Source organism: Arachis hypogaea, chromosome 19 (genome assembly GCF_003086295.3).
Source record: "Arachis hypogaea cultivar Tifrunner chromosome 19, arahy.Tifrunner.gnm2.J5K5, whole genome shotgun sequence".
In the NCBI taxonomy this organism is placed as follows: Eukaryota; Viridiplantae; Streptophyta; class Magnoliopsida; order Fabales; family Fabaceae; genus Arachis; species Arachis hypogaea.
This window is the reverse complement of record NC_092054.1, coordinates 148,477,755-148,503,140: the sequence shown is the minus strand read 5'-3', so window position 1 is coordinate 148,503,140 and position 25,386 is coordinate 148,477,755. Positions and strand designations below refer to the sequence as shown.

Here is a 25,386-nt window from a genome sequence, read left to right as displayed (position 1 = left end):
CGCATACACAAATTTAAAAGAAATTTTTACATAAAACAACCTGTTAAATATAACCTTCATATAATACATTTAATTTATTTGAATTTTTAGAATAGTTCTGTTAGGAATCAACTAGGAAGTAATTAACTAGAGTAAACTAGTTAAAAAATAAGAGGTATGTTATAAAAAAAAGAAAAAATAACTTTTCACTATCTTAATTTTTCGAATTTCAAAACTAAAAATACAAAAGATTGGCTTGAGTTGGCTCAAGTTATAGTTAGCTCTTTAGATTTTTTTTTTCGAAATAAATAATTTTATGATAAGTTATCAAATCACATAGACAACCAACTTGAATTGGTCGAGTGATCACTCGTTCGCTTAAACAAGTGTTGGAAGTTTGAATTCTGTCTTGTGTATGCAACAACTCATTCACGAGTAACATATTCTTAAATAGAGCTCAAATTCGTGGTGGATTAGTCATTAACCTATCATATTAGAATATAATGTGGATAACCAAAAAATGAAAAAATAAATCACATAGATTGAAAGAGTAACTCTTATTTGTTTCTCCTTTATGGACTAGTTTTGCAGACAAATCTGTATATTTACTGTTACGTTACAATTGTAGAGGAGCTCGGATCCTAATTAAATGTGAAAAATTCAAAAAGTAGGATATATATCTTGCTTGTGATAACGTAGTTATTCAAATTTGGTTACCCAACATATAGTTAAATAACTAAACAAAATGCAATGTTTTCCCTTCTTCATGCACTATTTATTAGTATATATGTACCAATTCAAGTGACAAATATGAAATATTATAGCCATGCAGATTCAATTGATAGGTATTTTTGGAAAATAAAATTGATAATCATCCGGTAATATTATTTTTTTGCTAGGGTTTCATTGATCCCTTATGCAAGTATAACAATAAGTACATATATAACTCAAGTAATAAGTTATAACGTGAGATTATTCAAGATGTTAATCACCGTTACACTCTAATTAAGGAGATTTTGAACTTAAGTATTAAAAATGACAACAAAATGTAAAATATTATGAATAAAAATAATAAAATCTCTTTTAATAATCTCTATTATATATATAATAAATAATAATAACAATGGATAAGTCATTTCAGTTGGTTTAATTTTGGCAATGGCAACAGATCTCCCACGCCATTGACATCCTATTCCTATATATCTGCATGAAAGTCATCAATTAACGGATTAATTATTAATTATTAATTATTTTTTACCTGCATGCTTTAAAGTTATCACTGACGATCATTAAGGATTGATATAAAATAAGTATGGATTTCATGTATGTACATTATATTATACTTTGTTTTTAATAATATAGATTTATTAACATGCTCTCTCTTATGTATGTGTAAGATTCCTTTAAGTACATACAGTGAAGTCAAATTCTTTCACTTGTATATATATATATATGTGTGTGTGTGTTGACACTACTGTATGTTTAAACTGTTACTAATAGTTTATGCTTCATTGTTATTATTCCTTCATTTGAATTTCATTTAAATCCCTACATATATATACCCCCAACTTTGATATATAAAATGATATAATAAATAAGTCTAGTAGAGATCAGAGCAATAAATACTTTTCATCTTTTTCTTGTTTTTTACCATTTATAGAATTTTTATTTTTACTTACATCAAGGATGACCACTGTTCCAACACATTCAAATGAATAGTATGATAGATAGATGATCATCATTCATCATGATGAATCCATCATGAACTTTCAATTTCACTTATTAAATGATCCATATACACAGAAAAATAACAATTAATGACATTTTATTTAGGGTAAATTAAAAGAAACAAACTGCAGGAAAATAATCAAACTAGGGCTTTTCTACTTTGAGCCCAAAGATATATAGAACTAATAACAAAGGGAAATTAGGGTTATCATCATCATATATATTTAAAAAAGAGAAAAAAAAATAGAATAGGTTACATTAATTAACATTCCTATAAATTAGATATATATATATTTTACCTTACTCCTTAGTTCCTTAATTGTACTTACCCTAAAGAAATCAGCAATAAGTACTATTAATTACCCTTAATGAAGATTATTAGCATCCCAGATCAGATTAGAGAAAGTGGTTGCCAAGCTGAGACAGTAAGAAGAAACCTATTTTGCCACCCTAAAGAGACAGCCCTTCCTTCATCTCTCTCCGAAACCCTGAAACCGCCACCGCCGCCGCCGCCGTCGCTGTCATCTTCTTCTTCAAACTGCATTGGACAATAATGAGTCCTCATCTTCAAAAGTAGCTTGGCTTGAATCATGGCCTTGGAGCTAATCTTATTCCCAACAAAACCATGATTCTCCATCCTCGCCTTCCATGCCTCCATCCTCTCATACTTAGCACAATCACCAATGTTGTTGTTTTCATAGTTGTTGAGCATGTTCTTGATCTCTTTCCCAAGAAGCTTCTTCTCAATCCTGAGCCTCTCAGCACTCTCCAACGGAAGACAATCGTCGAGAGAATCGAACATGGCTGCAAAGTAGTGCAACGAGTCTGTGAATCTTGACAAGAATGTCCTTGTTGGGGTCCTGCTACCTTCTTGCTCAACCAAGACAACAATGGAGGGGCTAAGTGAATGCACAAAGCCCAATGTGTCTGAGATCTTCATGAAACAACTCAACGTGTTCAAGTATGATACCAAGTTGACTGCCACCGTTTCGTTCTTCTTCTTCCTTAGGTTTATCACCCTTGACCCTCTCAGAAGCCCTTGAAACTCAAACACTAGGTTGCTAAATCCCTTAGAGAAGCTCACTAATCTTGACTCCGTTTCTTGCAGCTCCTTCAGATTCTTCCCGAATCCCGTTACCTATGTTGCACAACCATTAATAGTAATAAATAACAACGTAATAATATTTGATAGTTGAGAGCAGTTAGATATAATTACCCTCAGGGAAATACGGCTGGTACTAGTGGCCTTCTCTGATAGCGATTGTATCAGAGAAGGCCACTGGAAGCCATAAGAGACATCGAAATCGATGACATGAATGGAACGGTTGTTACGATCTTCCTCCCTTTCGAAGGCCTCCAAGATTGCTTGATTGGCAGTGAAATGAGCGAATTGGAAGTAGGGAGAGACTCTATAGAGATCAGTGAAAGCAAGAAACTCTTCCTCAGAAGTTGGTTCCTCCATGATCATGTCATAGAAAGGTGACTTTCTTGTGAGAAGCCTTGCGGTTAAGCCATCAGAGAAATAGGCCACAACACGCTCCACTGAGTCACCGGTTAGGGAAACGCTCTGGTAGAGGTCGGTGAGGTTGTTCAAGGCGGCGCCGAAGTTGTTACCGTCGACGGCAGTGGCGGTTGAGAGAAGCAAATGGATCAAAGGGAGGCCATTGCTGTTGTTATTCCCAAGAACAACAAAGCTTCCTCCTCCTCCTCCTCCTTTGTTTCTATTATCATGATTCCTATGATCTTGTCTAAGCATTTGATCTCTCATTTGTAGAAGCCTAAAGATTTTAGCTTCATAGGCCTCATGATCAAAGGAGGTAATCATAGTTGTGCTACTACTACAACTCATCATCATCATGATATTGTTGTTGTTGTTGTTATCTGTGATGGTCTTTCCTTTCTTTTTCTTTCTTTCCCTATCAGCAGCCACTGAAAGGCTAAGGTTCAGGAGCTCTTCTTCCTCTGAATCTTCCATATCTGATGATCTGAGAATCAGAAAGAGAGAGAAAGGGTTAGCGTGTATGTTGAGTGAGAAGGTAATAAATCTATCACATAATATAAAGACCCACTTTTATGGTAGTGGACTTAGCTTTTATGGGGTAAGACTCACAAAAATTCTTTCATGTCATCACATGCCTATATATACCATCAACACACCAAACAAATAAAATAATGAATATACAATAAGTACAAGAAAAGTAAAATCAAGTAGAAAATTTTGTTGTTGTTAAACATTTTTAATTTGTTTCCCTTCCTATGCTAAGACGGAGAGATTAAGGAGGGTATCTTTATATTCTTTAGAATCAGTGTCTTGGGTAAGGAAAACATGCATACACACACATTGATATTTTCTAATTGATATTAATTATATAAAAAAATATATATATAATGGGATGATTTTGAAAATTCATTAGAATATAATGGTGGTGTGTTTTGAGAGTGAGTGTGTTTTTGTTATTACTTCCTTTGGTAGTTGAGAAGGGTTGGAAGATGCCATATGAATTGGACAAGAGACAGCGGTGTCAATGGGGAATCAAAGGTACCGTCCTTGTAAGAATTGTCTTTTATACACTTTTTCAATCCTAATTCAATTATTCTTGCCCTAACAAGTCTCCTTCCTATTCCTAATTTAATTTCTTGTCTTTCTATTGGAATGAATTTCCTTCACTATAATAAAATTTCAGCTAGATACATATATATATGCTACATGCTATAATACTATATAGATGGTCAATGAGATAGATGCATCTCAATACAAGTTCTTGTTTGTTATAATTACTTGTTATGTTGCCATTGATGGAAACAAAGAAAGTGATGATCCCTTATTCCTCTCTATGATCTCAAGATAGTTTTTTTCTAATTGGTGCTATTTAGAGGTTATTCTTACAAGGATTTTTGGCTTTGCTAGCATATATTCCTTAAGTACATAGGGATCCTCTGCCAAGAAAAACTTTTGATGCTTTATCGTCATAATATGCCAAGACAAATGGAAGCTAACAAAAAAAGTGACTCAACTTTCCCCTTGTGATGAAGAACTACACTACTATATCTATATATTGTATTTTTTTCTAATTTCTAACTATATATCTACATGCTTCAACTTGATTTTGCTTGTTTTGGTAGTAAAACGTGGGCTATGATTCAATGCCAAAAAGGTTTTACTCTAAACCACAAAGCATCTGCTATGAGTTCCAATTCATTATCTTTCAACTTTTCTCATATATCTTTAATTTATGTCTTGTAGCATGCAGTGCAATCATCATCATACACAAAAATATGTGCTACACTTATAATATCACACTTCCTAGCTAATCAGTTTGAGTTATTGATTGATCAATTCATTCGGAATTTAAAATACGTATAGTGTATATCATAATCTATTGACGAATAAAAAATTTTAAATAAAAACTAAATTCACGAAAAATTAGTTTTTTAACACCATGAAAAATCAAATAGTATGACACTTTCTCCAATTATAAACATATATATGTATATACGAGCAATTTTTGCACCTAATTTATATGTATTATTGTTAATATATACATATATAAATAAATATATGTGACTTAATTCATTACTAACTTAAAAGTCTCATTAGAATAGTAAATATTTGGTTAAATAAAAGTACTATAAGCATAAATATATATAGCAATTAAACTCAACCATGTATTATTTGTGGATAAGTTTGTCTTTTATTTCTTTTATATTCTAATGGTTTAAATGAAAAGAGTTTACACATAACATATACATTTAGTCTTGTACTGATGAGATTTGATACAAATATATAGTTAATGCATTATCATTAAGATCATACAAAAATAAATATAGAATTATTTAAAGATAATAATATAAAAATAAGTACTAAGAAGTTAGTAGATTTGTGATTTATAGTTATCAATTAGTTATTATTAATAATTTTAATGATATAAAATTATATTTAATGATGTAAAATTACTCATTTTTTTTTATTGGTTAAATAGTGATCAAATCTTAATAAAAGTGCGAACCTATAAACTTTCTCAATATAAAATATAAAAACAAAACTCTTTTACACTTTGAATACTTAAAAGTTATAATAAAATATGAAATGTAGAATTTAAGACTTAGGTAGGGTTTCTCTTCAGAAGATAGAGTAACTAAGCTAAGGCAATGCAAGCATCCATTTCAAACCTCAATTTTAGCACAAAAATAAATTATAAATAAATAAGATATGAGTTGACATATACTAATAATTCTGATCTAAAGACACACCATTAAATGCATCTTTAACTAACTGACAAATTAACTACTTAACCAATACTAACTCAAATCAATGCATGGAATCGGTATTGATGTTTGAAATAGTCATAGAGAGAAGTGCCGTAGATCCTCTAAAGGTCACATCAAACATGGGAATTGAAAGTTCTTAATTCTTGATTGTCTTGTTAATGGAGGACACATAAACTTACCATTAATATGCTCCAAATCATATACTATATGCTATGTCTCATGCAATTTGAGACTGACATATGCCCCTTTCCTTGATAATATAATGTACTTAGTATACAATATTTATGGAGAGCATGCAATGCAAGCAAGCATACACATACTATAAATAATAAAAATCTTCAAATACTAATTATTAAAGTAAATATCTTTTTCAATTTTTCATTGCACTCTTTTAAAATTTAAAAATTATTATTTGATCTTTATTTAAATAATTAATTTAATTCGTCATTATTTATAAAAATCGCTTAGTCTAACTATTCAAGTAATTGAATTAAGCGATCTCTATAAATAATAACTTACTGACACTACAAGAAAATACAAGATATCTTGACAATTTTTTTATTAGTAACGATTTTAAACCGTCGCAAAATCAAATAACAACGATTTAATAAATTAATTAAACTAATTATTTAAATAGTTGTGAATTGATTAAAATTTTTTAAATTATTAAAAATCGTTTTATCCTTTTTACAAATGGTCGAAGATTGAAAATAATATTTACTCTAATTATTATTATGAAAGAAAACAAAATTAAAAAATAGTAAATAGTAGTAAGAATATATAGAAAGAAAGAAGAGCAAAACCCAAGTGCAAGAAACCCGGTTTGTCTCAAGTAGATGAATGGAAAGGTAAAAAGGGGAAGGAAAGGAAAAGATGGAAAAGTGGTAAGGTAGAAAAACATGCCTTCTTGTCAGATAAACCCACGTGAGGTCACTACTACTCTCTATCTCTAACCACATTAAAAAAAAAAAAAAGAAAAAGAAATAATATTTAAGAGAAAGAACAAAAGGGTACGTGTGTGTAATAGAAAGGATGAAGTGGACTGAAGAGATGGGAATGGGTGGTGAGTGGTGTGGTGAGTGTTAGAAACAAGGTGGCAAGCAAATAAAGGACATAGTACTTCAATCTCTCTCTCATTCAGGTTAGTGGCAAAATTTTTGCTTCTGTCAGACAACCCCACGTGAGGCTTTTTCTTCTTCCTTAAAAATGTTTTTCTTTACTCATTCTTCTTGCTCTCTATTTTCTGCTTTATGCAATATCTACTATTAGTAATACTGATTTATTTCTATAAAACAAGGATCAAATTTTATTTTTTATATATAATAATTTAAACAACGAATTATCAAATAATAAATTTAAATTTACAATAGATTAATTATTGGTATGTTAGATTAAAAAATAGGGTAAAGTATATTTTTTTTTTAAATTTGAGAAAAGTTTTAAAAATATTCTTAAATTTTATTTTGTTTTAATTTTATCCCAAAATATTTTTATTTGTATCAAATATAACTCTAACGGTTAATTTTTCAAAAAAATTAAGACTAATTCAATAACAATTTCATAAGAACAACCCTCAACACAAGCAAATCAAGCATAATTTTCATGCATTATTGTTATATTAGTCTTAATTTTTTTGAAAATTTAGCCGGTAGGGATATATTTGATGCAAATCGAAAACTTTTGGGACAAAATTGAAACAAAATAAAACTTAGGAGTATTTTTAAAACTTTTGTCAAACTTCAGAGACAAAAAATATACTTTACCCTAAAAAATATCATGAATATATAAACAAAATATTACTACTTGATTAAATAAAAAAATATTAAATGAATAAATTATTTTTTAATTAAATTTAAGTAAGTACTTTTGTTTTACTAAGATTTCTAGTCATCAATCTTTATATTTTTGAACAAGTTGATTAACTTAGTTACCGAAATAATTTAATAACGTAGCATCCTAGTTTGAGTTTTTTCAGAATAAAGTATTTAAATTTTTGTTTATCAAAATAAAAAAGAAAATAAATTCTTTGTGGAGTCTACTACTTTCTTGTTGGTTTCATCATTTTCTTAAAACAAAACAAAAAAGATAATGAGATAGAAGAGACAAAAATAAAAGTCCAAAAAATATAATAAAAAAAATGGAATTGTATTTGTTGTCCCTTTGCGTGAGGATGAGATGTTTGCGTGCTGGAATGAAAAAGAAGAAATCTTTCTCTCTCTCTCTCTCTCTCTCTAAAACATAGCACATACAAAACATAGATAATAAACATAAGAAGGTGAAGAAGAAAATAATAATAAGAGAGAAAGAGAGAGAAGAAGGTGTGGTCGGTTCTGCATAGCAATCGTGTCAGTCATCACTCATCACAGAAAGAAAAGAAAAGAAAAAATTGATGGATGGAGAAATAGCAGTGTAGCAAGTAACTCACTCACTCTTCAATCTTCATTCATCATCATCACAAAATACTAATCACTACTTCCTCAAAATCATTATAAAACAGAACAAAATAAATTTTTCAAGATTTTAATGATATTAAGACGAATCTTAATAAACTAAGAAAAATAAATAATATAATATTTTTTAAAATTAACTTATTATTAAAAGTATAAAAAAACAAAAAAATAAAACACCAATCTTAACATCTAAATCCTAAATCTAGATATGAACTCTTGATATAAAATATAAAATATAATAATAAAGAATTAAATTCTATTTAATTAATAAGAGTGCATATTTTTTTATTCAGTAAAAATATTTAAAATTGTATTTATGTTTTAATATTCTTTAAGATATTTGTTAGCCAAACTCCAATAATGAACATAATAATTAAAAATAAAGAAATTAGTAAATGACATTTTTTAATAAAATTATATAAACTAATATGCATGTATGTTATTAATTACATCTTTCACGGTTGTTTCAAAAGAACAATAAATATTTCTCATTTTATTTGGATAGTTTAGTACGTACGTAGTCCTAAGTAGAATCATAGTACTAGTTTGGAGATATGATTAACAAAGATATGTTAATGTCAATGGATTCAATAGCACGTGTTATTGCATGTCTTGATCATATATAGTATTTGTTTTTATGTGCTTAATCCTATAATTTTATATTACATTGATAACATAAAAAAGTTTACACTATTATCTAATCATTAAATACTACTTCATTCACACATAATTGAATATTTATGTAAAATATGTGAAATTTTTCTTTTGCATGATTAAAGATGAGAATCTTTATTAGTTCAAGCAAAACAAAATGCGTGCATGAATGATGATGACATAGAGTGAAGAAGTTAATTAAATAATAAAAAAATGTATGATTGCTTATAGATGTGATTTTGCAGCAAACAGTGAAAGGGATGTGTGAAGTTGTGGCCCTCAAATTCATATGACATGATCCGTGAAATCATGGGTATGTATTTTCTTGAGTGTTGAGAATTCATTTATTTTATTTGTAACACCATCACCCAGATGTTAATTGTCTGCATCCTAAGATGCAATACTATTTGCTTCCACAGCTCTTTGTCTAACTCCAAATTAAATTAATATTAATTAATTGATGTTATGATATTGTGGGTGTAATTATGAGCATGCACTACTTCTTAACAAGTTTTCAGGGGGATATTCCAGATACATATATATATTACGATTCTTGCACTCCAACTCTTACTTTTGGCATCTTTGACACTCTCTAAATAGTTATCATCATGACTCTCTATGTTGTGTTATCATTAGATGCTATGCCTATGACTATCACCCTCATCAACATTATTACTATTGGAATATTTTTAATTTTGGCTTTTCAAATACTAGTTTAATTTTGATGTAAGGTGAAAAATATTTTATATAGTGGTTCAATTATATTTGTTTTTTTAAATAATTATTCATACTGTTAATATAAAAAATAATTATTTTTATTAATATAATTTTATGTAATTAGATGTATACGTAAAATTTTTTTTATACTGACAATGTATTAAAATTAAATTTTTAAAAGATTGTTTTTATTAGTAAAATGAGATTAAAAAATAAATTTAAAGTAATAAAACACAAATTATAATTAATTTGGTGTGAACATACAAGGTATTTGTATTTTTTTTAATAATAAGTGTAAACGAAATAAATAATAAAATATAAATATGTAAATAATTGTATATGTGTAAATGTAAAATTTATTTTTAAAAAAATCCTTGATTTATTGTAGTAGCTAGCTTAGTTCACTGATATGAGATAATCAATACTCATTCCACGCTAGGTTTTTATATTTTATTTATTTTGACAAACTCAAGAAATGCTGAATAACATTTCTTTTTCTTTTAATAATTTTCTGTTTATTTTTTTAATGAGAGATAATAAAACTGGAAAAATGTAAGAATAATATATACATACATATATATATATATATATATATATATAAAAGAAGTATAATGATGAGCTCTAATATGAACTGGTTTTTGAAGAAGCCAGAACCTCTTAGAATGTTGGAAGAAGTACCCAAAAATCAGTATCTCTCTCAAAAAAAAATCTAAATTTCACACCAAAGTTTAGTATGTAAATTAATCTTGAATTATTGAAAACATGTATATATCTCTCATATGTAATTAACAAATTAAATCATACTTAGTATCGCATATTTTACATTAGGCACATAGTGTCTTAAATAATCTTTTAATTAATCTTTTTATTCACCTTAAGTTGTTGAAATAGTAATATGCCATGTAAAATTAAAGAAAAAAGATTTTGGAAATTAAATGGCTTGTTTGAACCAAAGTAAACACAAGATTATTTGCTTGAGTGAGTTAATTTTCACTTTGGAAATTTAGTCTTTGATTTCTTAATTATCATAATTTAGTCTTCCATATTTAAAAAAGTACATTAATGTAGTTCCTCGTATATTTTCTGTTGCCGGAATTCAACATCGTTAGTAGCGTAACTCAAGTCTTGTCACGCTAGACATATTAAAACGATATCGTATGCGTTTTGGCGCTAAAAAAGGCACTAAATGACGTCGTTTGAGAGTTTGAACAATACTAAAACGTTATACTCCTCTCTTTTAGTATTGTTCAAACCCTGAAATGACATCATTTAGTACTCTTTTAGCGTCAAAATGTGTACGTTGTTTTAATATATCCAACATGACAAGACTTGAGTTATCTCACTAACGATGTTGACGATTATATTAATGTACTTTTTTAAATTTGGGGTACTAAACTATAACAATTAAAAAGTCAAAAACTAAATTAATGCAACTCATAAATCTAAGATATCAAAATGAGACTTAACTTGTGCTTGAATGCTTCGCTTTTGAGATATGCTATTTTGGGTGTAATAAAAAATAGCATATTCTGAAAAATGTTGATACTTCACATATATGCAGTCAAAGATTAAGAGGGATTAACAAAGTTAGATCCCTTACAATATCAAAAACTTAAGGAGAGAAGGTATTTAATACATCCAAGCATCATGGATTAAAATATATATAAAGAAAACTTCCACAATGGACAGAGGCTGAGAAAACAATGCGATACTACTAATCTAGCTTAAATTTAATATACTTATAATATAATTAATTTATTGAGGGTCCTTCTATAAAAGATTGTTAAGAAACTTCTATTCCTTTAAAAGATTTTATTATTACTTGGACGTCATATTTGTCTTGGACTGGTTTAGCTGTGGTTTGATTCCCTTGCAACAATAATACGTCATTATTTATCTTACAAGATGAACCTTTTTTGTTTTGTCTTGAATCAAAAGCGTAAAGTCATATAAGATGCTACATATGCATATATATGTCATCCTTCTCTAAGCAATATTAAATAGAAAGTCCAATTTTACATAGTAGAGCCTTTTCCCTTTTCTTTCGCAGGCAATTCAAGTCCCAAAATCAAACCATGCAATGACTTGTTAGTTAATCTTTGTTCACTCTACTATCTATTTTGAAGTTATTAGTTTGCATTTTTTTTTTTTGGTATACTAGTTTGCATTTTTTTTTTTGTGCACTCACCTATCTATTTTTGTTAGTTAATCTATGTTTACTCTACTATCTATTTTTTTGTTTACTATACCATATTTTTTTCTGCCGCATACACAAAATTCAAACCCTCAACACTTACTTAAGTTGATTAGTGAATTAACCATTAAACTAACCCAACTTGGTTCCTAGTTTTCATATTATTATCCTTGTATGTTAACTTCTTTAATGTTGGGTCACAGTTCTTGCATGACATACATTTTCTGTTCACATATTTGGTATAGCATGGTACACAATCTTATATCATTTTGACCATGATTGTTGTACCTCTTGGATGAAGGGAAGCACGAGAACAGATTAAAAACCAATCGCTTGAATGACAAATTGACAAGTATAAATCACTGAAAATAATAAGAATATGTTTGAATTGCCAAGAATTAGAATTCACTCAAAAATAAATTTTTATTTCATGCTTTGAAACAAATAAATCAGATCACATTTTCAAATCAATTATCGCAACAATCGTACTTAATATTTGAAATGTCTCTACTTATAAATAAGTGTTCAATGAAAATAGTTTTATCAAAGATAAAATTGTAAAAAAAAGATAATTCAACTCATCTAAAAGTCATCAAATTAAAGAATTGAATTCAATTCTACTAATATATTAAATCATTTCAAACTATGAAATTGAATTTCAAATAAAAATAAATTCTTTTCTTAATAGAATAGAAAATTTTTCTCACGTTAAAAAACTTTTCGAACACACCCGAATAATTTCAACATAAGCATGGAAATGCAGATATAGCATGTGACCAACTCAAAAAGAATAATAGGACAAGTATGTTTATTTTCATAAATCTACAGAATCAAATACAACAATAACATCTATATATAGGGCAATCTAGTACACCAGATCAATGGCATTTGAAAAGAATAAATACATGCATCCTTACCCCAATTCTAAGCGGAGAGGCTGCTTTCAGTTTTCACTGGTTGAATAATCCTCCTTATCAGAAGGTAATAACTTTTCTGCTACACCAAGACTCACCCTCTAAATACAACAATAACCTCTGTGTTCATGAATTTATCTTCTGACCGAACCACCCCTTGAGGTCTTCCTTAGCTTTTTCCCAAACACAATTTGTAGGGCTGAACCAACCAATGGCCAACTTGTGGCAATGGCAATGTAAACAAGCAACCACGTTGACCATCGACTTTGTCGAGTTAACGGGCCTAGGTACGTTTTGAAAGGTGTTATTACATCATTTAGTACCGAGTCGTGTGCGCTACTCGTTTGAGCCATGCTAGAGGAACCTCCCCGCTTTGCATTAGCGACAGGATCATCTTTTTCATTAACTTTATCTTCCAGGACCTTGCCATGAGTACTATCCTCTTGTATTGCATGTAATTCTTCTACATTGTCAGTGCTTGGCTCATTGTTCAATGCAGCCACCATTCCGTCATCCGTAACATTAACATAAGGTCCCTGATCAATCGACGTTACCAATGGTGTGCTTGGTTTAGAGATCTGCATCACCATTAACAGAGAAAACAGCAATTTTAGCCAGTAGAAATGCTAGTGTCTTGCTCCAAAGGGAATATAACTTTTTCTTTCTTCTTTTTCCAACCAGAACTAACTGATGTACATCTATGTAATATGAAAACAAGTATGACGTTTTTGTATTAAAAATAGATCAGTACAAGAGGATGAATAACCTATTAATTTGTATGATTAAATACATGATATTATCTTTACCTTCTTCTGCACGTGCATATATTCGCTAGAATGTAGCACATCAAGGAATTCATTCGTAGCTCTTACCCACCTGCAAGAGGGGTTAAAGAATTGCCATGTAAAAATTCCTGTATGTTACAACTTAAACCAAGCAATAAAGGGATGATATCAAGTACTAACGCTTAAAAGAGATGCAAGAATTGGACCCTTAAAAACTGGGTTGTTCCAATGATTGAAAATACAATAAAAATCAATCACAACCTAAACTAACACAGCAAAAGTTAAATGATAGCTAACACAAATTACACTCCATCAAACCATCACAAGCAGAAGACATAAGATTGACATTGATGAATATCAACACAAAACGTAGTTTATATTAAAGGATAAGCTTGATGAAAGTAACAAAAGACTGAAGAGTCAGATGTAAAAAATGAGTCACTTACCACAGCCTAGATCCAGTTATTCCTTCAAAGAAAGCCAGATGTCCTCCATGCTTTGGAGTAGCCAATACAATATTCTTATTTGCCCTAACAAGAGAATATTGCATTAAAAACTGAAGATATGGAACAGAAAGCAAATGAGAATTAGAACCAAGCAAAACAATACAGTGGCATACCTGCATTCATCCCAGGGAATAGCTTCCTTAGTACAAACTGGATCATCCAGAGCACTAATACAGAGAAGTGGAATCGAAACAGATTGCACATAACTAGCACTGCTGCAGCGTCTATAGTAGGTATCGACCGTCTAAACAGAAAATTATTTTAAGAAACCAATAGGAGGTATAGGAAGAGATGAGACTCAAAAGAAAAGGTAGAAGATTAACAAATCTTAAGTGATATTTAGGTACCTCATATTTCCCAACAACGCGGGTAGCATGGTGATCAAAATCTCGGATAGAAAGTGACTGTAAGAATATAGGTCACTGTAGACTTGACTAGCATAAAATTGGACTGATAGTAGTAGTATATACAGAATTATAGAGAGGATGGCTACCTTTTCTATCCCTTCCCAATTAGCAAGCCGAGAAAAATGAGGCTGGTGCCTGCAGTGATTGACGGGGAAAATGTCAAATCAAGTCCAGTTATGTACTACAAAGAAACTTACCATCTGAGTTCTGAGTATATGCCCGAATTATTCACTAAGTCATAAGAACTAAAATGTACGTTAGTACCACTGTCTATACACAGAAAATAAAGAGCTAATCAAGGATATACTTAAACTCAATTAAGAAGGTGCAAACATACAGTTTTGCATATCCTTTAAGTCCAAAAGCAAGTGCTCTATCATAAAACTTTTGCACACGCCTACGACTTATAAATCTGTCGCCTATCTGCAAACATAAAACAGGTAACATGACATCTACTTAAGATAGCATATCGGGAAAAACAAAAAATAATTTAAACTTTCAACAAAACCTCATCAATTATATCAAAGAGAAGAATATGCACAACAAAATTTCAAACCTGAAACACATATAACTTGTATGCTAAAGCCTAAAAGAACAACCTTAATCCGAAGTTCAGAATAATTTCTATCATGTTCCAATGCTTCCATACCAAAAATATCTTTAACTTCATCAGAAACGGCTGTCTTCCCTTTTCCCAATAATTTTCAATTCAATGTTAAAAGAATGAGAATAATTATATTGGGTCTAACTTCAGATGAAGCCTACATTACAGTGATTTTCCATGGCATGATATTAGCAGTAGCTCACACCATTCAGAGTCCAAGGTTAAAGAATCACTTTCAAATAAAAAAGTACTAACCAAAAGGTCCCAAGGAGAGCAAATAGCTACAGCCCCAGCTACAGGAAGATTCTCACCCTCCTCACCAAGATACTTTACCTGAAAATAATTTTTCAAATCAAACAGTGGAGTGCAGAAACCAGGTTCTTCCCACAAATGACACAATGTAGAATAAATCAATGATAATGTAAACTCCTAGGTGAATAGTAATTCAAAAGTAGGAAATGATCATAGCATAGCATAACAACAATCTAAAATTTTGAGCATGATCACCCTAAACCAATTTGATAAAGTAGGAATTATCAGGATAGGTCATAGTTTGGAAGAAATATGGACCAATTTGAAAAGCAAGAAATATCAACAGTAATTCAGTTGCTCCTAGGTCTTTGGTATAAATGGCACTAGAAGATGCATGTCATTATTTGAAATTTCTAGGTTTAGAGCATTTTAAGAATTGCATGTAATGGGAAGGCAGTTGATGTAAGAATTGCAAAAAGATTCAAGAAATGAATTTACCAGAACATTAGCTCCAATACTAGTACCAACAAGAAACAAAGGTGTCCTGGGGTGTTCATTGTGGAGATATTTAACCACCGTGCGGACATCCTCGGTCCATCCAGCATTGTAGAAACAATCAGACTGGATCGATTTAAATTAAAAGATTGCATTAGTAAGGAAAGAAGACAAGAAAACTATTATAGCTTAACATGTACATGAGATTTAGATTTACAAGAATATCAACATCCTAACAAAAGGAACAGGGGGAAAAAATAGAATGGCGATATTTTGCTGCGGTTGATCCCATGTTCTAAGGTTTTCTCATAACCTCTTTATAGTTTTCAAAAACAGTCCCTTCTCTATTTACTTGCACATAGATTAGCACAAATCACTTATCTAATGAGTTTACTTGGTCAATTTTAAAATTATTAATTGACTGATATTTGGTAGGGTGCTGAGCTTACAATTGGTAGATATATAATAACTATTCATATGACGTCATCTAATAAGTTAAGACTATGTTATAATATAGAATAATGGAGGGAATGACAAGAAAGGGAGTGTCTTTTATTACTAAAAGTGTGCTTGTGAGTGATTTTAAAGGTGGGAGTGGAGTGGCTCTGAAGGCACACCTTATCTCTCCCTTACCACACAAGCTCTCAAGTTCATTGACCCTCCAAATAAAAGAAGGGGGGGGGGGGGGTCTCAAGGAAGGAATGATTACAGTTTTGTTCCATTCCCTCATCAAAGTAGTTATATGTCCAGATATAAGGATGGCATGATCTCTTCTGCCCCTCCTTATTTCTATTCTATTGAGTCAATCCCTTCCATCCTCTATGAAACTCCCAAACATAGCCTAAGAATTTAGGTTGATTTAGATGTGCAAGGGCAACTGCAATATAGCCGTGAATGACTCTACTAAAGCTTTCAAGTTATGTATTCAAAGCGTATCCACATTGTTATTGTTAATTAATATATATTTCCAGCTTGCAGAATAACTAACCGTGATTGAAACGCCTCCCAGTCCTCGGTGGTTACTGATAACTATGTTCCATCCACACTTTGCTGTATGATATGCAAGATGTTTGAGATACTAACAGAGAGAAAACGAAGAAAGAAAATTAAACTATAAGACGTCAGTATAACATAAATGAATCTCCTAATAAAAAAAGAAGTGAAAATTAGGAATTTAAAACATTTCATAAGGGTACAGAGGGACATCTAATATAGATGATGCCTAACAAAAGACAAAACATAAAAGATACTGCAGTCAGTCAATAGTACCGACTATGCTTCTCCATTTTGACAAATATCATTTAGAGAAACTTGTTTCTAGTTTTTAGTGCTTCTTTTGTTCAGCAATAACACCTTAGCATATGCAATGCATCAAATGTGAACCTGGTATTGTCTTTGTGTCAATTCTTGTTAGCTTGAACTATAGGGAGATCAAATGTCAATAAGGTCATCATTTGAGATTTTAACATCCCTAGTCCCCACGCTTCAGTTGAAACACTTACATGGCAATGGCAAGGCAGCACTTTTTGAGGACCTTAATGAGCGTCATGTAGTATTTAAGGCATTTTAGTAAGATATGTAAAGTTTTATTTGAAGCATAATAAAAGGCGAAATATAATAACATATGCTCTCAATTTGGGAAAAATGAAGGACCTCGAACTAAAACCCAATTGATAACACAGTGACGTCCTATTAGTACATGTCTTGCAATGTAGTAATAAATAATAATAAATGCTATTACAATACCAAAACACAAGCCTTTGACATAACAGCCATATAGCCACCAGAATGTGAAGTTTCAACCAATGCTATAACTAAAAAGACAAGGATAAAACACCCAGAGATCACAAGCCCTTGAACTTACAGCAGATGAAGAGTCACTTGTTAGACCAGGAATCACTACAACGATGGGAGTCGATTCATCTATAGAAACATCGTTCGTACGAAGAACATCACCAGAAACTGCAAAGTGACGTGACACAAAAATCAGAAAGATAAACTTGGGGGGGAGGATGTCTTAGGCTGAAGACTTCCAAAACTAAATGAATACTTCATACATACCATCAGAACTTGTTAACCAGTCCAAAGCTATGGTTCCACCATCAGGAGTATTAAACAGTTGTCTGAAAAATGATATATGGGCAGTTGTTAGATGAAGCCATTAATAAATTGAGACATTACTAAGATTGATATGGAGGGAAAAGGGGGGCGGGTGGGGGAATGGCTTGAAACATGTGTAATTATGCCCCTCAACTAACACCAGAATATAAAGGAAAGGGAAACAACTGGAAGAACATAAGCTTCATAACATAGAGGATTCAGCATGGTATATCTTTCAGCAATCACAACACAATGATAGATTCAGTAATGCATCACAATGAAAAGTGAGTATCATTATGAAACAGAGTAGTAATAAGCTTTTACAACACGGATATTTCACCCCAATAATGAGAAAGATACACCCAACATTTCTCTACTACTACAACAACAACAACAACAATTCAATAGCCCAAAGAAAGGCATGAAGAATGACCTTCTGTAACTGAAACGCGGAGGCCTGCCGAAGAAATTCAAGAAACAAGTCTGAACATGCGGACTCGCCAACCACGGCGTCGCCAAATACCTGTTTTCACATCACAAAACAAGAAACAGCAAAATCATCAACACTCAAGTGGAAACAAACAAGTATAAGACTATTGTCACGAATTGTTATATATGAAGAAAAGCAAAGAAGCAAAGCAAGGACCTGCCATGAAGGATGCGGCACTTGGAGACAACGGCTTCGTAGATTATCGAGGAGGGATGGTAGGTGAGGTGGATGGGATCGCCGGCGAATCCGGAGAAGAGGTCTTGAAGGAAATGGCACTCGATGAAGTTGTAGAGGAAGGTGATTAGGGAGATGGCGGCGGCGATGAGGTAGTGCGAGACCGGGATGAGGGAGAGAGATCGGAGGAGGAGGCGGTACGCATTGCAGGGCGAGTCCGGCGGCGAATCGAGACGGAACGAGCAATCACCGAACCACTCCATGGAAACGGAATTGTTGTTCTGCGACTGCGATGACGGAGCTTACGGTGTTTTCTTGTGTTGGGAAATGGGAACTCCAGGGTGTAGTGACGAGAGCATGGCGTCACCGATGACTTTGGATCTGCCACGTGGCTTTTCGTTCAACCAGTGCTGCTGCCTAATTATGAGACCTTTCTCTCTTTTTCTTCTTTCATTGTTGCTCGTTAGTTTCCTTTAAGGAGGCCACTCAAAGAATTTGGAAAGATAAGAGACTCAGAATCCGCAGCCTTTTAATTGAGTATGGAGAGTTTATGCCATTTGAGTTATTATTCATTGGTCTAAAATATTTTTTTATTATATATATATATATATATATATATATATATATATATTGATGAATGTGATATATTTTTTTATATAAATAATCTTTTAGAAAAAATCTAATAGTTAATTTATTATTTTTTTGTTTTAGTCTAAATTAAATGTTTTTTATTGTTTCTGGAAAGAAAATATTTTAAAAAATTTAATAATATGTGATGAGGAATACCGAATAAATTATACAAAAACTAATTAAAACACAACATAAAAATATCTTTAAAAAAAACGTTTTAGGCATCTTTATCTGAGTGGCCTCCTTCGTTTAATCACCATGGATCAAATCTTGTGATTATTTATTTTAGGATTTGATTAAAATATTTCTTTTAGATGCGTATTAAAATTGCCAATGGAGAATATTTAATTAAAATATAGTTTTATAATATAATATATATTAAAATTATTAATTGAAAAAATTTTATTAAAAAAATTAAAAACAATACTAATTCAATTTTGCTACGTTACTAACAGCATTTCTGCCAACTTCTACCAATTCTTATTCAAAATTGTGTTTAATAGAAGTGTTTTTGTGGATGTGTTTAATAAAAAAGTGTGTGCTTGGCAGGGGTGTGCATGGGTCGGGTGAAACTGGGTTTGATGTGACCCAGACTCGACCCGAAATATACACCGGGCCTATTTATTAGTCCCGAACCCGGCCCTAGACCTGATGAAACCTATACACTTTCGTGCCACAATTATATCGGATAAAAATCAGGTGAAAATCCGACCGTTAACATTACATTACCTTGATAGCTTCTTATAAACTAGCATGTGAAAATATCCAAATTTTCAAGATTCCAACCATTATTTGACATGGTAAAATTCACTTAGAAAAGTATAACAAGAACCAACTCTTCTCTGAAATTAAAGCATAACCATAATCAATACTAATATTGTCTAATAACACCAAATATTTAAATCAATACAAATAACACAATATTATGCATTAGTCTAAAATCTTATGCATGTTAAACATAAAACATTAACTTATAGTCTTATAATAACTAATAACACAAAATATTAAGATTTACAATACTTAAATTCCACATAAGAATAGCCATCATCCATCACTAATAACACAAAATATTAATTGTGTATGATGATCGGGCCACCGGGCCGAGTTCGGGTGACCCGAGCTAAGGCTCGAACCCGATCTGAAATAATGACCGGGTCTATTTTTGAGACCCGTACACGGCCCTAGACTAGATGAAATCACACCAAATTAGCCCCTAAAATGTTCGGGGGCGGGCCGGGCCATGCACACCCCTAGTGCTTGGATTACAATTTGCAAATGGGAGTTTGTATAAAATTGATTTTGCAAACTTAATTTTGATGAAAAGTAAGTTTTATTGAAGTGATTTATGTTTGGCCATCTTCATATCAAAATGGATTATAGTAAAATAAATATTGTTTAGATTACACTACTCAAAATACACTTTTAGATGAAAAATTACTAGAATAGGCATCAACTTAAATATTTTTTTATATTATCCTATCATTTTAATTTAGATATTTAAATAATTTTATTAATTAATTTTATAATAAAATTAATATTTATTTATTAAAATAAAAATAACATATAAAAATTAGCAAAATATATTTATATTAAAAATAAAAAATATAAATTATATATATAAGAGTATTTAATCAAATATATTACATTTTTTTAAATTTTAAATATTAACGTGAAAATGTTAATTTAGTATTTTTTTTACATCGTATTTTTGTTTTAATACTCTCAATAATCTTATTCTTAATATTATTTTGGAATTCAGCGTTTATGATTTTATCAATAATCCAAACTTTTAGCATGCAATTAGTACATAAAAAAGTTAGTAGAAGAGATTAAAATGGATATGTTTAATCAATTAGTTTAGTACTAAAAAGGTTGATGGATAGTAGGAAGAGAATTGAAACGATTATCTCCTACTATCCACGTGAGAGATAACCCGTTTCAATTCTCTCCCCACTATCCCATCCATCTTTCCTAACAATTGACAAACGGTTATTTTTATTTTTTAAATTTAAATCATTTAACTGGATTATAATATAATTTAAAATTTTTTAAAATAGATATATTTGAAACCTTAATCGACACCGACGCATAAGCTCTAACCAATGGAAAGATCCTCGCACATATGACATGATAATCAAGCTGCTTGTGGTCGCTCGATATCGATGTGGCCATACACGTGTGTGGTCTGTTGTACCTCCTAACTTCCCACGTGCTCTTTCTTTTTCGCATGACTATACGAATCAACCACGTGCACCCGTTACCAAACTCCTTGCATCTCCCTTGGTATTTCAGATTGTCTGACTCTATAACTCTGTACTCAACTCCACGCCAGCTTCCTCCTAATCTTTTACACTCAGCACAGCTTCCTCCTTACTCTGGAACAATTGGCCAATCTGAAATTCTGTCAAAGGATTCGCATCATGCATATCCTACCCCACAAAAGTTGCCTCTACATTCTGGTGTTGGCCGATGGCTTCCAAGTTCAAGGACGACAGATGCGGAGGGTACTCTTGTGTTCTAGAACCAGAACCTCCATGGGCTGTAGGTGTACCTCTTGGAATATCATCATCACGGTCCCCACCAATATCGACCGGCTCCTCATCCGAATCATCGTCATGCAACGCATTCTCAACTCGATCCGGTCCGGCCTCAAATTCAAAATCAGGCACAACAGGAGGCACACTAGCATGAACAGCGCCAGCACGTTGGGGCTTAGGAATCAGAACTGTCGCTGCTACCACAGGCATCGATGTCAAGGCACTACCGACCGTGGTTGACTGAGGATTCGGTGCCAATGTCCCAGAGTTGTCGACACCATCTTCCAACTTTGCAAGCAGCTCAGGTATTCTCACCTCGGGAAAACTACGCCGGCAGTGAAACAAGACCTGCAGGTCTTCATCCGACCATATCACAAAGGTCTTATATCTCACACCAACTGACACAACGGCAATGGGAATCTTGTAAAACAACTTTTTTATCCACTTCGTCCCACATGCACTGAGCTTCCGTAATATGCTGAGCTTAATCTCCGCCAACATACTCGAAGATCGGATAAAAATACTAAACGGTTCTCTATTCGTGAATTTCACACCATGCCTTTTGCTTTTTTGAATTTTTTCAGAGCAGTGGACTAGAGCCACAAAATTTTCCTCACCATCCATTTGTGAGAAATAACACTCTTCCTCCACCTTTGGCCCTTCCACATTTTATATAGGCAGCAATGCTCACACATACTGAACGTAAACCGCTATAGGCTCTAGCGGTTTATGCACGAACACCAACGCACATAAACCGCTACTAGCAGTAGCGATTTATGACCAAACCAAATCAAACAGAAACTGCGACAGGCTCTAGCGGTTTCTGTATATTTGTAAATCGCTACTGCCAGTAGCAGTTTATATAGATACGTGAAACAATGTATTTGCGTCTTCATTTTGGAAACAATGTATTTACGTAATTTTGAAGGTGTAACAATTTATTTACGTAAATTGTCCTATTTTTTATATAGTATATTTTTAGTACTCTTAGAATCTTAATAATTTTTTTTAGTATGTTATAATTTTTTACTATTATTATTATTTATAATTAATTTTTTGTTTAATTTACTTTATCTAATGGAATTAATAAATCATATTATAAAAAGATAATAAAAAAAATAATACACAAAAATTACAATTATAAAAGTGTATAAGGTCAAACAAATAGTTAACAAAAAATAAAAAACTCTACTATGGAGACAACGAGAAATCTTGACAAGATGTACAATGGGTTTTGAATTTGTCTCAATACCAGAGAAAAAGACCCAAATAGTTATTTCAAAAAAATAACCATTACAACCCTAATTTTTTACCCAAACACCCTCTTCTCTCTTCAAATCGTCTTCTACCCCACCCTCATCAATCATCTCACCTCTTCGACGTTAAAAGCTCTCTCATCGGCCATCAAACAACTCCACATAATAACTGAATAAAAAAAAATAACCATTCAATTAAAAATTAAAATAACTATCTACATATTTAGTAAATTGAATATTCAACATTTAAATTTGTCTTTTAATGTATATACCTTCCAATCACCTAAAGTACTGGTATCTTATATGAAGTAAGGTCTGAATGAAAATGAGAACAAAAGAAGATGAGTGTGTTTTGCCTACGACTTAACATTCAGAACTTTATTCTTACTCAAAAGTTGAAGAGTCCAACCAGACTACAAAGATCCCCACTTCCTCATTCAAGCATATCATGGTTACTCCTTGGCTGGTATCTTTAATTCACCACTCCGCGGTATCTGTGCAAGTAACCATTTAATTATTTAGGAGGTGTAAGCCGCAGAAGACAAGTAAAGTGATATCCTTAAAAGCAAGGAATTGCTTGTAATGCTCAAGTTATTTATACCTTGTATTGAAGTTTTTGTACTGTAGTTCTCAAGAGATTATCTCCAACTATGAACCTCAACCTCTGAATAAAAACATCACGGGATAATTTTGGTGTTATATAATTAGTAGCTGTTGTGTGCTGCTCGGACGTTTGCGGTGCGCAGGACAGCGTCGGTGCTATGGGCAGCGACGACTGAGGTTGATGGCGGCGCAGAGAGAAGGGAAGAGATCTCGCATGGAAGAGAAGGAGGCCGTTTTGAAGCGAAGATAACTGTTACAAATTCTTATTTATTTTAATTTTTAAATTGAAAATTATTAAAAATTAATTAACGTAATTATCATTTAATTTTAATTTTATCCGTATTGTGCACATTGTATACTAATTTCATTGTTTTTCATATTTTCTCAAAAAGAAAAATAATAAATAATAAAAAAAAAGTTGCTCCTTGCATAAGCTAAAAATTGTTGCTCCTTATAAATACAAAATTACTTATGCGTTCATGAATAAAAAAGTTTGTCAAACCAAAAATTGAAGTTTTCAAAAGTTTATCTGTGCTTCTTTCCTTTCAACGTATTTGTACACACCTTAAAACATGGGTCTAATAATTAATTTAGGTTTTCAGATAAACAACTCACTGACTCGCTTAAATAATCACAGTTCAAATAAGTGTTAAAATTTAAATTTTATCATTTATATATAACAATTTATTGATTAGTGTTAGACTTTTAAATAGAATTTTAAATTCATGATAAATTAATCAATAATTTGTCAAATTAAAAACGTTGAAAAAAAATATCACTCTTGCTTTTTGCTACTTCTATTGCGTCTTTTATACTTGTTTGTATTTTTCTCTTCTTTGCTAATCTATGAATTTCAATTCCTTTAACTTTTGTGCTAATTATTAGCACTTCTTTTTCTTTTGTTTTATTTTTATTGAACTAAGTTGGTATAGCTAATGCTACTTTTAATTTTCTAATTTTCATTGATTTTTCGTTCGAGAACTCATACTCTGTATTTTATTATGTCGTTGATTATTTTGTGGAGTAAATAGTCATTTTTTATTACGAAAGATTCGGATGCTAATAAAAATGACCATGAAAAATTGAAATTAAAATTATACTCATATAAGAAGATAAGTTTCGTTCAACAAAAATAACCAATTGTTAGATTTTTGTTCATAATTCTATAAAGAGTAATTACCCAAATTAGTCCTCGAGGTTTTTAAAATCAAAAACTTTAGTTCCCTAACTTATGAAATATACAAAAAACTCTCACAAGTTTGACTCCAGCACACAAATCGGTCTCTAGCAATGTTTTTCCGTCCATAACAAACGGAAAACACTGATGTGGACTTAAACTGTGTCATTTTAGAAATTGGCCCATGTACATCCTGTGTGTTTCCCTCTTTTAAAAATCAAAAGACTCAAAACCCACCATTTCTTCTTCAATTTATAGAGAGAATTGTAACCACTCTTCAATGTAAATCCCATATCATTGCCCACATCATTGCCATCATCCTATTTCATCCATTTCACCTTCAACTTTCGTCACCCACATTTAACCGTGTCACCCCCAACGTCACCATTCTGTTCGTCGCTGTTACTGTTAGCGTCGAGTCAGACGCAACGAACAAATGGATGTGATCATTGAAGACTTGCATTG

General features: G+C 31.6%; 2 protein-coding genes across 3 annotated transcripts; both read right to left on the bottom strand.

Moving 5' to 3' along the window:
- Positions 1 to 1,849: 1,849 nt before the first annotated feature.
- LOC112776716 (scarecrow-like protein 23) lies at positions 1,850 to 3,791 on the bottom strand. Its single transcript, XM_025820951.2, has 2 exons — positions 2,924 to 3,791; positions 1,850 to 2,845 (listed from the first exon to the last, which is right to left on the bottom strand). The coding sequence occupies exons 1-2, from the start codon at positions 3,680 to 3,682 to the stop codon at positions 2,099 to 2,101; spliced, it is 1,506 nt and encodes a 501-aa protein (XP_025676736.1). The 5' UTR covers positions 3,683 to 3,791; the 3' UTR covers positions 1,850 to 2,098.
- An 8,991-nt stretch (positions 3,792 to 12,782) lies between these two features.
- LOC112775978 (embryogenesis-associated protein EMB8) lies at positions 12,783 to 19,170 on the bottom strand. Of its 2 annotated transcripts, none has more exons than XM_025819917.3 (14): positions 18,701 to 19,170; positions 18,488 to 18,577; positions 18,016 to 18,077; positions 17,819 to 17,916; positions 16,943 to 17,032; positions 15,958 to 16,080; positions 15,463 to 15,540; positions 14,941 to 15,026; positions 14,690 to 14,738; positions 14,544 to 14,600; positions 14,310 to 14,440; positions 14,137 to 14,220; positions 13,712 to 13,781; positions 12,783 to 13,483 (listed from the first exon to the last, which is right to left on the bottom strand). In XM_025819917.3, exons 1-14 carry the CDS (start codon positions 18,979 to 18,981, stop codon positions 13,040 to 13,042), a joined length of 1,743 nt encoding a protein of 580 aa, XP_025675702.1. In that variant the 5' UTR covers positions 18,982 to 19,170; the 3' UTR covers positions 12,783 to 13,039. The 2 variants fall into 2 exon arrangements, with proteins under 2 accessions (XP_025675702.1, XP_072083220.1); XM_072227119.1 differs by having other exon boundaries at positions 14,941 to 15,022; positions 15,459 to 15,540; positions 18,701 to 19,166.
- Positions 19,171 to 25,386: the final 6,216 nt, after the last annotated feature.

Excerpts from the sequence above, each read along its gene's own strand:
- LOC112776716 (XM_025820951.2), bottom strand. The coding sequence starts at position 3,682 with ATGGAAGATTCAGAGGAAGAAGAGCTCCTGAACCTTAGCCTTTCAGTG. Across the intron at positions 2,846-2,923 it reads CCAGCCGTATTTCCCTGAGG|GTAACGGGATTCGGGAAGAA; the intron begins GTAATTATATCT and ends TGTGCAACATAG.
- LOC112775978 (XM_025819917.3), bottom strand. The coding sequence starts at position 18,981 with ATGGAGTGGTTCGGTGATTGCTCGTTCCGTCTCGATTCGCCGCCGGAC. Across the intron at positions 14,221-14,309 it reads ATTCCCTGGGATGAATGCAG|GGCAAATAAGAATATTGTAT; the intron begins GTATGCCACTGT and ends TTCTCTTGTTAG. Across the intron at positions 13,782-14,136 it reads ATAACTGGATCTAGGCTGTG|GTGGGTAAGAGCTACGAATG; the intron begins GTAAGTGACTCA and ends CCCCTCTTGCAG.